The 14287-nt window shown below is 43.6% G+C and overlaps 1 protein-coding gene across 2 annotated transcripts in view; it reads left to right on the top strand.

The window, feature by feature from the left end:
- grin2da (glutamate receptor, ionotropic, N-methyl D-aspartate 2D, a) overlaps positions 1–14287 on the top strand; it is a 124503-nt gene that overhangs the window by 68380 nt on the left and 41836 nt on the right. For both annotated transcript variants that reach the window (XR_016118582.1, XM_089022994.1), the window contains exon 7: positions 12334–12448. Coding sequence is in view for 1 of the 2 variants with exons in the window: in XM_089022994.1 (XP_088879120.1) it covers positions 12334–12448 (115 nt within the window). In the remaining variant the exon portion in view is untranslated. The remainder of the gene's footprint in view (positions 1–12333; positions 12449–14287) is intronic.

Below are 14287 nucleotides of genomic sequence, written 5' to 3'. Positions count from 1 at the left end.
GGTGGGAGGAGTCACGTGGGGTGGACAGCAGACCTCAGGTGCAGAGGACAAAGATGTGAGGAGGAAAGAGCAGTAGTGCAGGTGGAAATGATGCAAACGGACAGACAAGGCAGTAACGTGGCGGTCGGGGAGAGCTGGTTGTGGATATATATATATATATATATATATTTTTTTTTTATAGTCGCGGTAATCATGCTAGTGCTACTACTTGTCCTGCTACCACCACACAATCACAAGCAGTGGTCTCAGTTTCTTGGTACTATCGTAGTAGGAGTACGACTACTACTTTTTTATACTAGCAATGCCGCATGCTCGCTTGAATCTGCGAAAGGAGCGAACATCTTTAAAAGGGGATCGAACATCGAAGCTCTCTTGCTCGGCCGTAATTGTTTGTTCGCTATCCCCCTAGCAACTGTGATAACATTTTCAGTTGACAGAAGGTAGCCAAACGGCCAAGTTTTGAGATGGATGGCTTTTTCCTGCTTAACTCGTCGCCCACGGAATATAAATCACGATGCCGTGTTTATACTCGTGGAGGCGCGTGGACCATATAATTGTCAAAAAAAATTGGTAGTTGACCTCCCCTTTAAGGTTATCTTAATCTGGCAGGGTTTTATTCTTCTCTGGTTGGTCCACCTTCTCCCTCCATTCATTTTACCTCCTACCTTTTTCATTCCAAAGGCTTCCTTTCATCTTGCCAATTTCTTCTTCACCTCCCGCATACCCCAGCCGCCGTGTTGCCGTGGCAACATGCCCCGCGCTCGTGCTCACGCCGCATATGAACCTGGTTTATTTACCAGCGCAATAGGAAGAGCACGCGTGCCAAGCTGAGGGAGAAACGATTCGCGGTGCACCCACATCAAATGTCCCCATTACGCTTGCGCTAGCGTGTTGCTAATTGCGCTAACGTGCCGACAAGTTTTACTGGATATAGTTAAGCGAGCGGCAGCGAGTCTTGCATAATTTTTAACCAAGTAGAAAATCAAACAATACAATACAATACATGTTGATTTATATACAGTAGCGCTTTAGCAACAGGTGAAGCTGTAACAAAGCGCTTAACATGGACACCTATCATATAGAAGAAATAAAGCAGTGACAAAGATAGTAGAAAGCAACAGGGAGTAAAACTGACAAGTTTTACTGGACGTAATTAAGCGAGCCACAGCGTTCTTCACCAAATTCAAGACAGATTCTTGCAGGATTTTTAACCAAGCTGAAAATCAAATAATGCGATACAATACACATTGATTTATATAGCGCTTTAACAACGGCTAAAGCTGGAACAAAGTGCTAACATGGTTAGTTATCATATCGAGGAAATAATAATAATAATAATAATAATAATAATAATAATAATAATAATAATCATCATCATCATCATCATACATTTTATTTTAAGTGCCTTTCAAAGCTTTCAAGGACACTTAACAGTCTCAGACAAGCATAGGTACTATAATAAATAAAATACAATCACAAAATAAAATACAATAAATAAAATACATTTATAAATAGAAACAAGAGAAAGAGCTACACAGAAAATGCAATTTTAAATAGGTGGGCTTTGAGATGGGATTTGAAGGTGGGAAGAGAATCGATGTTACGAATGTTAGGAGGAAGTGAGTTCCAGAGTTTGGGGGCAGATCAGCTGAAAGGTCTGTCCCCCATCGTGCTGAGATAGGCAGGGGGGGGGGGGAACAAGGCAGTGACAAAGATAGTGTAAAGCACTAGGGAGTAAAACCAAGATCAAGTCTGATTCATGCTGAGTCGAATGTCAAAGAGTACAAGTGAGTTTCGAGAGGGGTTTTAAAGATGGGGACTGAAGGGTCTTGTTGAATGTTCAGTGGCAGCCTCCTCTGAGCCTCCGTTTAGTTTTTGGCACATCTAATGTCTGATCAGCAGACCTGAGGCGTCAGGAAGGTGTGTAGAGGTGGATGAGCTCGGAGAGGTAAGCAGGAGCGAGACCATTTCAAGATTTGAAAATAATACTTTAATAATTTTAAATACAAATAATAAGATCTTGAAAATAAGTCTGAAATGTATCGGTAGCCAGTGAAGGGATGCCAGAATAGGAGTTATGCTCCCTCTTACGAGTACCAGTCAAGAGACGAGCCGCAGGATTCTGGACCAGCTGGAGACCCTAATGGTGGATCCGCATCAAATGTCCCCATTGCTAGCGTGTTGCTAATTGCTCTAACATGCCGCCAAGTTTTACTGGACGTAATTAACCAAATTCAAGACAGAGTCGCGCATGATTTTTAGCCAGGCTAGAAATCAAACCACTCGTACTGTATCTCTGCACCGTAGCTGTTGGTCTCCATTAGCGCCAACAAGACTCGTGAATGGCACCCGGGAGAGCCTCCGCCAGCTTTCACAACAATGTGGCGGACCCACGGATGCATCCGGGGGGCTCCTGACAGCTGGCCACTTAGCGTGCGGCTAAAGCGTCGCCTCGAGGGGGCGGTGAGCGAGCGATGGCGTGCAAACATCTGTCGGCGGTAACGTCTAAGATTTGTTTTCACGTCATTCAGGTGTACTTGGTTAGCGCATGTGGTTCCAGGTTCAAATCTTGGCTCTGTCTGGATCGGCAAGTAGTTTCGCATGTTCTCCCAATTGGATGCTGTTTTGTCTTTGTCTTTTCTTCTGTGAGTGGATGGTAAGGCGACCAGTCCTTTGTTTGTCTTTTGATGTTTCTGACACTGGCTGATGACCATAATATTTACCTATGTTTTAAAGGACAACCGATGCCTCCAGACAAGTTGTGTCCATAATTTGTAAAATCACTTCAAAAGACTTCTACTGAGCGTATTTTACAAATATTCCACCGCATATTTTACGTTTTAAGACTCACGCTGAATATTCAGGACGTCTTGTTTTTGAGTTGGTGACGATACTTACCGTGACGGTAAGTATCGTCATTGACCGAGAAAGCGACACACAATGCATTTTGGGTACTTTGTTTGGTCTGGAAACTTCATGTTGATCCATTTTAATGGCAAAATTAGAAGGAAAACACATAAATAACGTGATGGTGAATCGTTGTGTCTTGCACCAAGACTACTATTTGATACTAGCTGACAATAATTCCCAGCAGACAAATCAGCCCATTTCCAACGAAGTTGGGACCATCTTGTGCATTTTCTGGGACGCTATATTGCAGTCCAGACGCCTCAAAATGAGACAGAAGGACTTCTTTAATCGATTGCAAACATTTATGCTTTCCTCTTCAGAACTATTTGAATCATATTCATAACTGGATGAGTCACAAGAAAGCATCTTCTCCGAATCTGAAGCCATTGTTTTGATTCTCCAGACAGTCTTGGTGTGACGTCAAGAACAAGGGGGCGGGTCCTTCTGAAAATCCTTTCTGAGGTCATTTTGAAGTAGTTTTGGGACACTTTAAGTCATTTTTATTGGTGCCTGCATGTTTTGGGTATTTTAGATGCTATAAAACGTTTTTCTGATGTCAATTAGGGAACAAAACAATGGTGTTGGTTGTCCTTTATGTGTATTGTTGGTCTGCATGTTTCCTGCAGTTGGATGGCGACCAGTCTATCTAGCGTACCCTCTATCACTTGCCCAAAGTCAACACGGCTAACCGTTCGATAAAATGGACCTTTCGGATGTCATTTAAAAAAAAAAAGGACAGGCATCATGATCTTATCACAAACGTTTAATAAAAACACAATGCGCACTCTGGTATGACACTCGAGACAAAATTCAAAAAGTTTGCAATCAAAACAAATCCCGAAATTCTGCCTGCAAAAGACAAAAAAATGCACACAAACATTTGCACTTAATCCGCGGTTGACGCTTCTGCAGCTCGAGTTATTGTTCACTTTTCTTCCTAAAATCAGCTTCAGGATTCGGCGCATTGCCCTTCGTATCGTCCTTCCTTCCTCACTTCCTCTCCTTGGCGTGTTCCTGCTGCGGCCCGTCCACGCATACGATTCCCCAATTGGCATGCAAAACCATGAATCGCATTCGTCGGCAGAGATGTGCTGGAGAGCAAAGTGGAAGCGAGGGAGAAAGGAAGGAAGGATGGACGGAGCGAGGTAGCAGGGATAGGGCGATTGGAGGTGGGGGTGCTTGATTCAATAAGGCTGAATGAAAAACAAGCGACAAGAACAAGTACAAAAGTGGACGGCGGTGAAAAATGGCCTTGGAGAAACAGACGGTGTTGAATACTGAAGACCAGCAGTGTTTGTTTGGGATATAACCCCAAAAATAATCACGCCTCAGATAAGAGAAGGCAATCTAAAACTGATCCACAGGGGAAGACTTTTCAGTAGCAATCGAAAATGCCCACTTCCCGTTTCTGCTCGGATGACAAATCAGCCAGCGGTTTGTTTGAAGCAACCAAATTTGAACGAAACTCGCTGTACTTGTTAAAGTGATGACACAACGGTAAATTTCAATCATAGGAAGACTGCGATTTTGGAATTTTCATCCATCCATCAATTCATATATACATCCATCCATCTGTCACGTTTCGGTTTGCGACCAACAGGTGGCACTGTAGGGCACCGCCTGCAGCTGCTTCACCTTTTTAATCAGTGGCGGTTATAAGAACTCCCGGCATGACCAAGTGTCGGGTCATTGTTTGTTTCACCTTGTCAGGTTTGTTTCATCTTGTCATGTTTTACTCATGGTTTTGTTTGCTACTTTGGACCTTTCTGTTCTGATGACTTTGTCGTTTGAGATTTGACTTTACTTTGAGTTTACTTTACACTGACAGTTCTCAATTTTCTGTGTTTCTCTTTGGGTAGTTTTTCAGGATCTTCTTTGAGTGATTCCACAGACCTTTGTTCTTTGGAAGGTTTGCTCAACTCAAGATTGTCCCATTTTACTTTCTCTTCTATCTCTTCCTGTACTGATTCTTGGACTATCTTCACTCCTTTTTTAGGTTTCTTTTCTTGACTTTATTTAATACAATTTGTCAATTACACACTGCTCCTCCCTCCTGCCTGCTTTTTTTGGGGTCCACCACCACCACCACTACCTTGCAAATCCTGACATCATCCATATTCATCCATTAAAATGTCTATCCATCCATCCATTCATGCATCCAGCCATCCATCCCTCCATCCATCCTTCCTTCCTTCCATCCAGCCATTCATCCATCCCTCCCTCCATCCCTCATCCCTCCATCCTTCCATCTATCCCTCCAGTCATCCATCCAGCCCATTCCTTCCTTCCTTCTATCCATCCATCCATCCTTCCATTCATCTTTCCTTCCTTCCTTCCTTCCTTCCTTCCTTCCTTCCTTCCTTCCTTCCTTCCTTCCTTCTATGCATCCATTCATCCATCCCTCCATCTATCCTTCCGTCCATCCATCCATCCATCCATCCTTCCATTCATGCTTCCTTCCTTCCTTCCTTCCTTCCTTCCTTCCTTCCTTCCTTCCTTCCTTCCTTCCTTCCACCTTGCAAATCCTGACAACATCCATATTCATCTATTAAAATGTCCGTCCATCCATCCATCCATCCATCCATCCATCCATCCATCCATCCATCCATCCATCCATCCATCCATCCATTCATCCATCCTCTTCCATCCTTCCATTCATCGTCTGCCGCTTATCCGGGGTCAGGACGTGGGGGCAGAAGCTACAGACTTCTCCTCTCCCCTAGCCACTTCTTCCAGCTGTTCCTGGCAGATGGCGAGGTGTTTCCAGGCCACCTCGGTGACATAGTCTCTCCAGCATGTCCTGGGTCATCCCCGGGGCCTTCAGCCAATGGGGACTTCCCAGAACACCTCACCAGGGACACGTCCAGGAAAAATCCTAGTCCGATGCCCGAGCCACTTTGACATTTTGGAATTTGAAGAATTTTAAATACTTCCCCTTTTCACCAGAAAACAGTGTGTCAAAGTTTGACATAGCGCGTCTTGTTGCAAACGGAATTCAACAATCATTTCTAAAATCTGCAATCATTTATTGACTTGACCAATAATTTGTCCTTTTTTTGTTAACCCCCGAGCTCCCCAACGGCATTGCTGACCATTCAGCTACCGTGAGATTGCGTGCGACACGGGAGAGAAGGATGACAGGACAAAGGCTCCCTCCGCTAACGGGGGCGAGCACGAAATGTGCCACCGGGAACATAGAGGGACGGAAAGAAAAGTCAAAGGAGGCCTGATGAGTTTTATTGAGCGCCAGCAAAGCATTTAGTCAACAAAAGAGAAGCTGGTGAAGAAGGCGGCGCAGTTGGTCGCAGTTCACTGTGCGATCATGTGACTTGGTAATAATAGCCTTGCATTGACTTTGCACCCCCTAAAGCAGCACATTCATCCCACCACTTTGGGAAGATTGTTTCGAATCGACATTTTGTTGCCACAAAGAAAAAAAGGCTGAAAATCAATACAAATTATACACAAAGTCTGTGTACATTTTGGAGGAATGTTCATTTTGAGAACAGAAATTCTCCAACTAAGGGTCCCAGCCTCCTTCAGACCGTGTCTGGAATTGCATTTCGGGTTTATAATAATAATAATAATAATAATAATAATAATAATACATTGTATTTATAAGCGAGTTTCAAAACTCTCAAGGTCAATTTACAGTCAAGGGATATGTTTTTCCGTGGGTGAGAAGCGGCAGCCACACGCGCCAGCGTTCACTCAACCAGGAAGTAACTCAAATAGATAGAAAGCTAGCTAGCTAGCTAGCTAATAGATAGCTAATAATAATAATAATAATAATACATTGTATTTTTAAGTGCCTTTCAAAACTCTCAAGGTCACTTTACAGTCAAGGGATACGTTTTTCTGTGGGTGAGCAGCGGCAGCCACACACGCCAGCGTTCACTCAACCAGGAAGTAACTCAAATAGATAGAAAGCTAGCTAGCTAGCTAGCTAATAGATAGCTAATAATAATAATAATAATACATTGTATTTTTAAGCGCCTTTCAAAACTCTCAAGGTCACTTTACAGTCAAGGGATACGTTTTTCTGTGGGTGAGCAGCGGCAGCCACACACGCCAGCGTTCACTCAACCCGGAGGTAACTCAAATAGATAGAAAACTCGCTAGCTCGCTATCTAATAGATAGCTAATAAAAATAATAATACATTGTATTTATAAGCGCCTTTCAAGACTCCCAAGGTCACTTTACAGTCACAGGCTAAGTTTTTTCTGTGGGGGAGCAGCGGCAGCCACACGCTACAGCGTTCACTCAACCCGGAAGTTTCTCAAATGGATAGAAAGCTAGCTAGCTAAGAAATAGTTAATAATAATCTTCTTTTCCTTTCGGCTTTTCCCTTCAAGGGGTCGCCACTGCAAATCAGTGTCCTCCATCTTAATAATAATAATAATAATAATAATAATATATTTCATTTACAAGTGCTCTTCAAAACTCTCAAGGTCACTTCACAGTCACAGGACAAGTTAGATAGCAAGCCAGCCAGCCATTAGCCAGCCAGCCAGCTAATCGATAGCTACTAGGCTAGCCAACAGATAACTAGCCAGATAGCTAGCCAATAGATAACTAGCTAGATAGCTAGCCAATAGATGTTTACCCCATGAAGGACTACCACGTACAAGAAACGTCATGGCGCCAAGGTGAAGTTTTGACAGAGGGGATCGGGTAGGAAGAGCGCACACACGCATACACACAAACACGGCATTGCACAAAAGCGCACACATGACAACACGACAGATGTGAGCAAGACGAGGCGGACGCCTTAATGAGCGGCGAGGGACATCATTTTGTCTCCTCAGTGAGATGATGTCAAGATCAATCTCGTGCTTTGATGCACTTATAAAAGCAACGTTTTTTTTAAACAATGTGAATTTTTTTCTACGCCCTCCAATTGGCCGATTACGTCCAGTCCTTTTGACTCACACTGCTGACCGGTCGCAGGAAAGCAGCAGACGCGACGAGAGCCTCGGAGGTCGGCTGTAAAAGTCAAACCAAGTTTCACGTCCTTCCTTATCTGTCCTCGGTTTACCTCATTCTGTATTCTGCTCGTTCACCTCAAACGGCCAATTGGGGCCTCCCATACCACCGAAGCATATCCGTAGGCAAACAGCAGCCAACCCCTCGCCGCCAGACTGGGTCACAAACGCTATTCCACACCATCAGCTCTGGGTTGTGGGAAAATCACCGTGGTCGTCATCATCATTGCCGGCGGTGCGGCATGAAGCACAGGGGAACCACTTCTCATCTCAGGAGAAGATGTCAGTGGCTGTTCACGCTCTGTAAGCTAAAAAGGAAAACACGTTGTCATAAGCGAGGCCCACTAAAGAGCCCGATTGGCCAAATCTGACAAAGTCAATGAAGGACATGATGGCACAACTCTTTCACAGCACCAAAGGGCAATCCTGGTCGCTCACCCAAGTGCGCCTTTGTCATGTGATCAGCTTAAAGAGAAACCGACGCCTCCGGACAAGTTGCGTCCATAATTTTTAAAATCACTTCAAATGACTTCTGCTGAGCGCATTTGACAAAAAATTCCACCGCATATAGCTATATTTTATGTTTTAAGACTCGCGTTGAATATTCAGGAAGTCTTGTTTTCGAGTTGATGATGATGCCCTAATGACGTCACGGAGGGAACGCCTGTGACCGAGAAAGCGACACACAATGCATTTTGGGTACTTTTTTTCATCTGAAAACCTACATAAATAACTCTATGGTGAATCGTTGTGAGTCACAGCAAATTGCGGTGACACGTATAAAGAAGGTGTAAGTTTACACAAATTCCCAGCGGTCAAATAAGCCCATTTCCAACTGAGCTTGTGCGCCATCTTGTGCATTTTCTGGCCGCTACATTGGAGTCCAGATGGCTCAAATTGATACGGAAGGACTTCTTTAATCGATTGCAAACATTTATGCTTTCCTCTTCAGAACTACAGTAAAGTCTCGTTATATCGATATTCTCGGGAGTCAGAAAAAATGTCGATATAACCGTACTGTCGATATATCCGTCCTGCGCCGAACTGCATTAACAAAAGCGACCAAAAGAGGGGATCGAAGCGCAAGAAACGGAGCTGGCCATGAGCTTAAAGAGTTTGATGTTTCTCTTTATTTGTAAGTAGGTTCGTTGTCAGATCTCCCAGGCAGGTGACGCGCAGAGCTTGATCGTGGCGTGGAGTTGAGCAAGTCGCGCCGTGATGTTCGTCCGACGCCTGGCGTGAGCCGGGCGTGAGCCGGGCGTGAGCCGGGCGTGAGCCCGAGATGACTCTGATGTGATTCTGCCTCGTGGTTCGCCCAATCTCTCTGTCCCGCGACAGCTCCTTTTATACAATTTGCAAGCGTGTGCTATGCGTCAGGGTGATACGCACATCAAGGAGATCAAGGAATTGAAAGACATGAAAGTGTTGAAAAGCGCACTTCAAAATCATACACGCGTGTGACGCAACAGGGCTCCCCTCCTGGATCCGAAGTCGGTGAAAGCGATGAAGGAAAAAGAAATAAAAACAAAAGTCATTCTGCGACATGGTGAGGCCAGGCAAGATGACGGCAGGCGTCGGTGGGGAGGTTGCCGAGGAGGTTTCGTGGTGCCTGAAGTCGTTGTATGGGAGCACGGCAAAGAGTGCTCACGACTGCCAGTTTGAGTCGATCGATGGAAACTTTCCTCGCGGCCGTCGAGTCGATGCCGGAAGGTCTTCTCACCGTGAGATGTCGGACAATCGATGAGGAATTGTGAGGACGAAGGTGCGTGGGATTGGCCATGCTGCCGGGCCCGGACAGGCCGGTCATCGGCGACGGTGGCGATGATCGCGCTGCCATGGCGCTCTGCAGGACGCTGAGGAAGCACGCTGACGTCGGCGGCCGTGTCGGCCATGAAGCGTCTTCCCGAAGTCCGATCGTGGACATAAACGATGTCCAACGATGTCGGATCGTGGACATATACGATGTCCGATCGTGGACATAAGCGATGTCAGACGATGTGCGATCGTGGACATATACGATGCAGCTAGTTGCAGAGTTGCCAGGCGAATTGGACGATGTTGGCCATCAGGGTGCGGCAGGTTTCACGGTGGGGTCGGGGCGCCCACGGGTGGTGGCGGCCCATCGGAAGCTCGGCTCGAGGGGTCTTGCTGTGAAGATGCCGGGTTCCCAGGCGGCTGGGAAATCTGGTTCTTTCCATTTGGAGAGTTGATTGGGCTGAGGAGGAGGGAAAAAATCCTCCTGGCTAGCTCGCCAATAAAGAGTTTGATGTTTCTCTTTATTTGTAAGTAGGTTCGTTGTCAGATCTCCCAGGCAGGTGACGCGCAGAGCTTGATCGTGGCGTGGAGTTGAGCAAGTCGTGCCGTGATGTCCGTCCGACGCCCGGCGTGAGCCGGGCGTGAGTCCGAGATGACTCTGATGTGATTCTGCCTCGTGGTTCGCCCAATCTCTCTGTCCCGCGACACCTCCTTTTATACAATTTGCAAGCGTGTGCTATGCGTCAGGGTGATACGCACATCAAGGAGATCAAGGAATTGAAAGACATGAAAGTGTTGAAAAGCGCACTTCAAAATCATACACGCGTGTGACACAACAAGCTCGCCATTTTGTGCCTCTTTTTTTTTTGGGTGAGAGATGTTCCCCGAATGTTGCCTCAAAATGGCACATATAATTCTTTAATCGATTGCAAACATGTATGCTTTCCTCTTCAGTGCTTTCCTCTACAGTGTATTTGAATCATATTCATAACTGGATGTGTAACAAGAAAGCATATTATCCGAATCTGAAGCCATTGTTTGGATTCACAAGCAATGCAAGACGTCTTGGTGTGAAGTCATTTTTATTGGTGTTTTGCATTTGAATAAAAAGTGACATCCGTTGTCCTTTAATACACAGTATGGAATGTATGGTAATTTTCAAAATCACGCTTCAGCAGACAAAACAAGAAACATTGTTGCAAAAAACGATTGCATTCAAATACAGTACAGTGGACATGTACATAACACAACAGGGAAACTACAACGCTTACATCTTACTGTATTATGTATGCAATTTAAAAAAGTCATCAATCTTCTTCCCATTTTTACCTTTTAACACAAACACTTCAATCTCGTCTGCTACACACGAGCTAGCGTCTGAAAATGGAAATGGCTCTGCTACACGGGTGCTGGTCACGTAACAAACTCAGGTGACCAAGTCACGTGACCAAGTCGACCAATGGCGAGGCCGATGGCGCGACCGATGGCGTGTATCGATATAAACATAGCAAAATGGCCGGCGGGAGATGAAAAAGAGCACCGTAGTAACCGGATTATCGTAAAAACCACGAATCGTACTAAACTGAACTAATTATACATAAAAAGACTAGAAATGTGCACGGGAAATGAAAATAGTGTAGTAATAAGCTGTATTATCAATATAAATGATATCGATATAACGAGACTTTACTGTATTTGAATCATATTCATAACTGGATGAGTAACAAGAAAGCATCTTCTCCGAATCGGAAATCTCAGAAGCCATTGTTTTGATTCTGGAGCAAGGCAGTGTGTGACCAATAGTGACGTCACAAACAAGGGGGCGGGACTTTCTGAATCTCCCCAGTTTTCGAGCTCATTTTGTGGCAGTTTTGGGACACTTTGAGTCATTCTTATTGGTGTTTTGCATTTGACAAAAAATATCAGCCTGACTGTTTTGGGTATTTGAGATGCTCAAAAACGTTTTTCTGATGTCAGTTAGGAAACAAAAAAAATTGTGTTGGTTGTCCTTTAAAGGAAGCGCCTTTCCAACTCTCAAGGTCACTTTACAGTTACAGGATAAGTTTTGCTGCGGGTGAGCAGCAGCAGTCACACGCGCCATCGTTCACTCAAACCAGAAGTAACTCAAATAGATAGAAAGCTAGCTAGCTAGCTAATATATAGCTAATAATAATAATAACAATAAATTCATTCATTCATTCAACAATAAATTCATTCATTCATTTCTAAGCGCCTTTCAAAATTCTCAAGTTCACTTTACAGTCAGAGAAGTTAGTTACTGTGGTTAGCTAGATAGCTAGCCAGCTAAATAGCTAATAGATAGCAAATAGATAACAAATAAATAAACAGAGGATAATAAATCAATTAAAATGTGCTTGACAAGCATAAAAGACAAAACATAACAGAAATTAAAGAAAGATATAACCAAACAAAAGCTGGAACAAAGCACTAACATAATGCGTCAATCACAATGAGAGGTTTCCTCACAAACCCCTACGATGCATTTTTGCCCCCCATAGGGAGTTAACAACCCCTGGTGTAGTGGTCAGTAAGCAGGACACAAGGACATTTTGGTCTCCCAAAACACCTCAAATGCAGTTTTGGTGTTTATTTTGCTTAATTCCACAATTTAAGATGTTTTTCTTTTTTTTTTGGGGGGGGGGGGGGGTTCTTTGTTTTCAGGTACTTCACCAACATCTCCATCGGGGGGCGGGACTACTCATTCAACAACGACGGCTACCTGTCCAACCCGTTGCTGGATGTTATCTCCTACAACAATGGCCGTGGCTGGGAGGAGGTAAGTGACACGGCGGCACTTTTTCATGCTCTTAAAACATGTCCTCGCTGCATGTCAACTTAATAAATCAGCCGCATCACCACTGGATTTTCATTGATGGACAATCTTTGGGGCGGATGAAGCTGGTCGGTTCATAAATTAATTGATGCTAAATTGAGTTGATCAGCCGATTGGGCGGTTGCTTAGTTCATTCGTCAATCAGTTTGATGATTGGTTAGTCAGTTTGTTGGTCAAATGATAGGATTTATTGAGAATTAGACAGTGGTTTAGTTGGTTATTTGGGGGGTTGCACCATTACACTGTAATCAATCGATATATTGAGCTTGTTGATTGATCCTTTCATTGTTTTGGTTGATTGATGAGCTTATTAGCAGGGTGCTTATCGTCGATAGGTGCTTCAATTGGTTGACAGTGGTTTGGATTGGATTGGATTGGATTGGATATGCCTTTATTCGTCTCACAGTGGAGAAATTTTCATTTCACAGCAGCAAAGTGATGAAAGGAATGAATGTAGAAAAAAAATACATGAGCTGCTGGAAAGGCAGCCACTCCCGCGGCGCCGTCTTGAAGTCAAAAGAACAAAAAAAAAACTAAGTAACAAATAATATGACAACAAAGAGACAATATGACAAAACAAAGACACAGAGAGACATTCATTCTTCAGGACTTGCTGTACCCTCTTTGTGATGACATTGACATTGATTGTTTGAAAGCTACGAGTACACTGGCACTTCTACTTACAAAATTAATTGATTCTGTAAGAAATTTGTTTATCAAAAAATATTGTACTGTAAGTAGAGATGTTTTCCATATAAATGCCCTAATTCGTTCTGAGCCCCCCCCCCCCCAACAAAAAAAAAAAAAAAAAAAAAGGACATAAATGTTGGAGTCTAATAATGCATCCAAGTATGTAACAAATACCTCTTACAATTAGATTATTGCATGATAAATGAGAGTTGTGCACTATGTAAGATAATAAAGAATAAAAATTATGGCCATTTAATTTTTAACTGAATCCTTATCATTTTTTTGCCCTTTTAATTCATATAGTCTCCCAGAAGTGTTTTTTGCCATTGTTTTGTAAAACTAACCATTCCAATGATGTTTGCATTTGTTGGCCTTTAACAATATTTGAAAATGTCCAAGGCAAACATCCGCATTGTGAGAAATCGCCCAACTGGTGAACATTTTTTCTGGGTGATTCACATTTACGTAAAATTAACGGAATACCTCATGGGCCGAGGAGCGAATGAGGACATGCATAGGCACGTATTACATTGACACATACGGTATGGGTCCCTCTTAGCCAATGAAATGCAGTGGCGCGCCGTGCCTTTCATCGCAAGGCCTTCAGTAGTGCTACATCTGAATCAATCCAGACCGAAAAACGTGTGGTGATTTACCACAACTCCACTCGAGGGTAGCATTAGCCAGGAAATAACTGACCCACCTTTCTTAACAATGTCCATTTTTTTCTTTATAAGTCCGTCGTTAAAATTGCCTTAACAGTAAATTTCCAACCAAATCCCCCTTCAGTTATTGTTTGTTGACAAAACTGCTATTTAATCAACACAAAACTATATTTGCTTATGCAGCTCGCTACAGATACAGTGTGCAAGCTCTGGCAAGTATGCTTTTATGACTAGCAGCTAGTGATACTATGATTGGCTAATGGTGAGCCAATCATGTGACTAGCCAATCAGTTTGTGAAAAATGTAACGTTGCCAGCGCCTTCTTGCAGGCCTTGGGTTGCTAACTCTGAATCTGATTGGTTAAAGCAACTGTTTCATTATAATAATAATAATGATAATAATAATACATTTCATTTACAAGCACCTT

Source organism: Hippocampus bargibanti, linkage group LG20 (genome assembly GCF_051943395.1).
Source record: "Hippocampus bargibanti isolate YZ-2025 linkage group LG20, ASM5194339v1, whole genome shotgun sequence".
NCBI lineage: Eukaryota > Metazoa > Chordata > Actinopteri > Syngnathiformes > Syngnathidae > Hippocampus > Hippocampus bargibanti.
The sequence above is the reverse complement of the archived record's forward strand: the minus strand, read 5'-3'. Positions and strand labels throughout refer to the sequence as shown.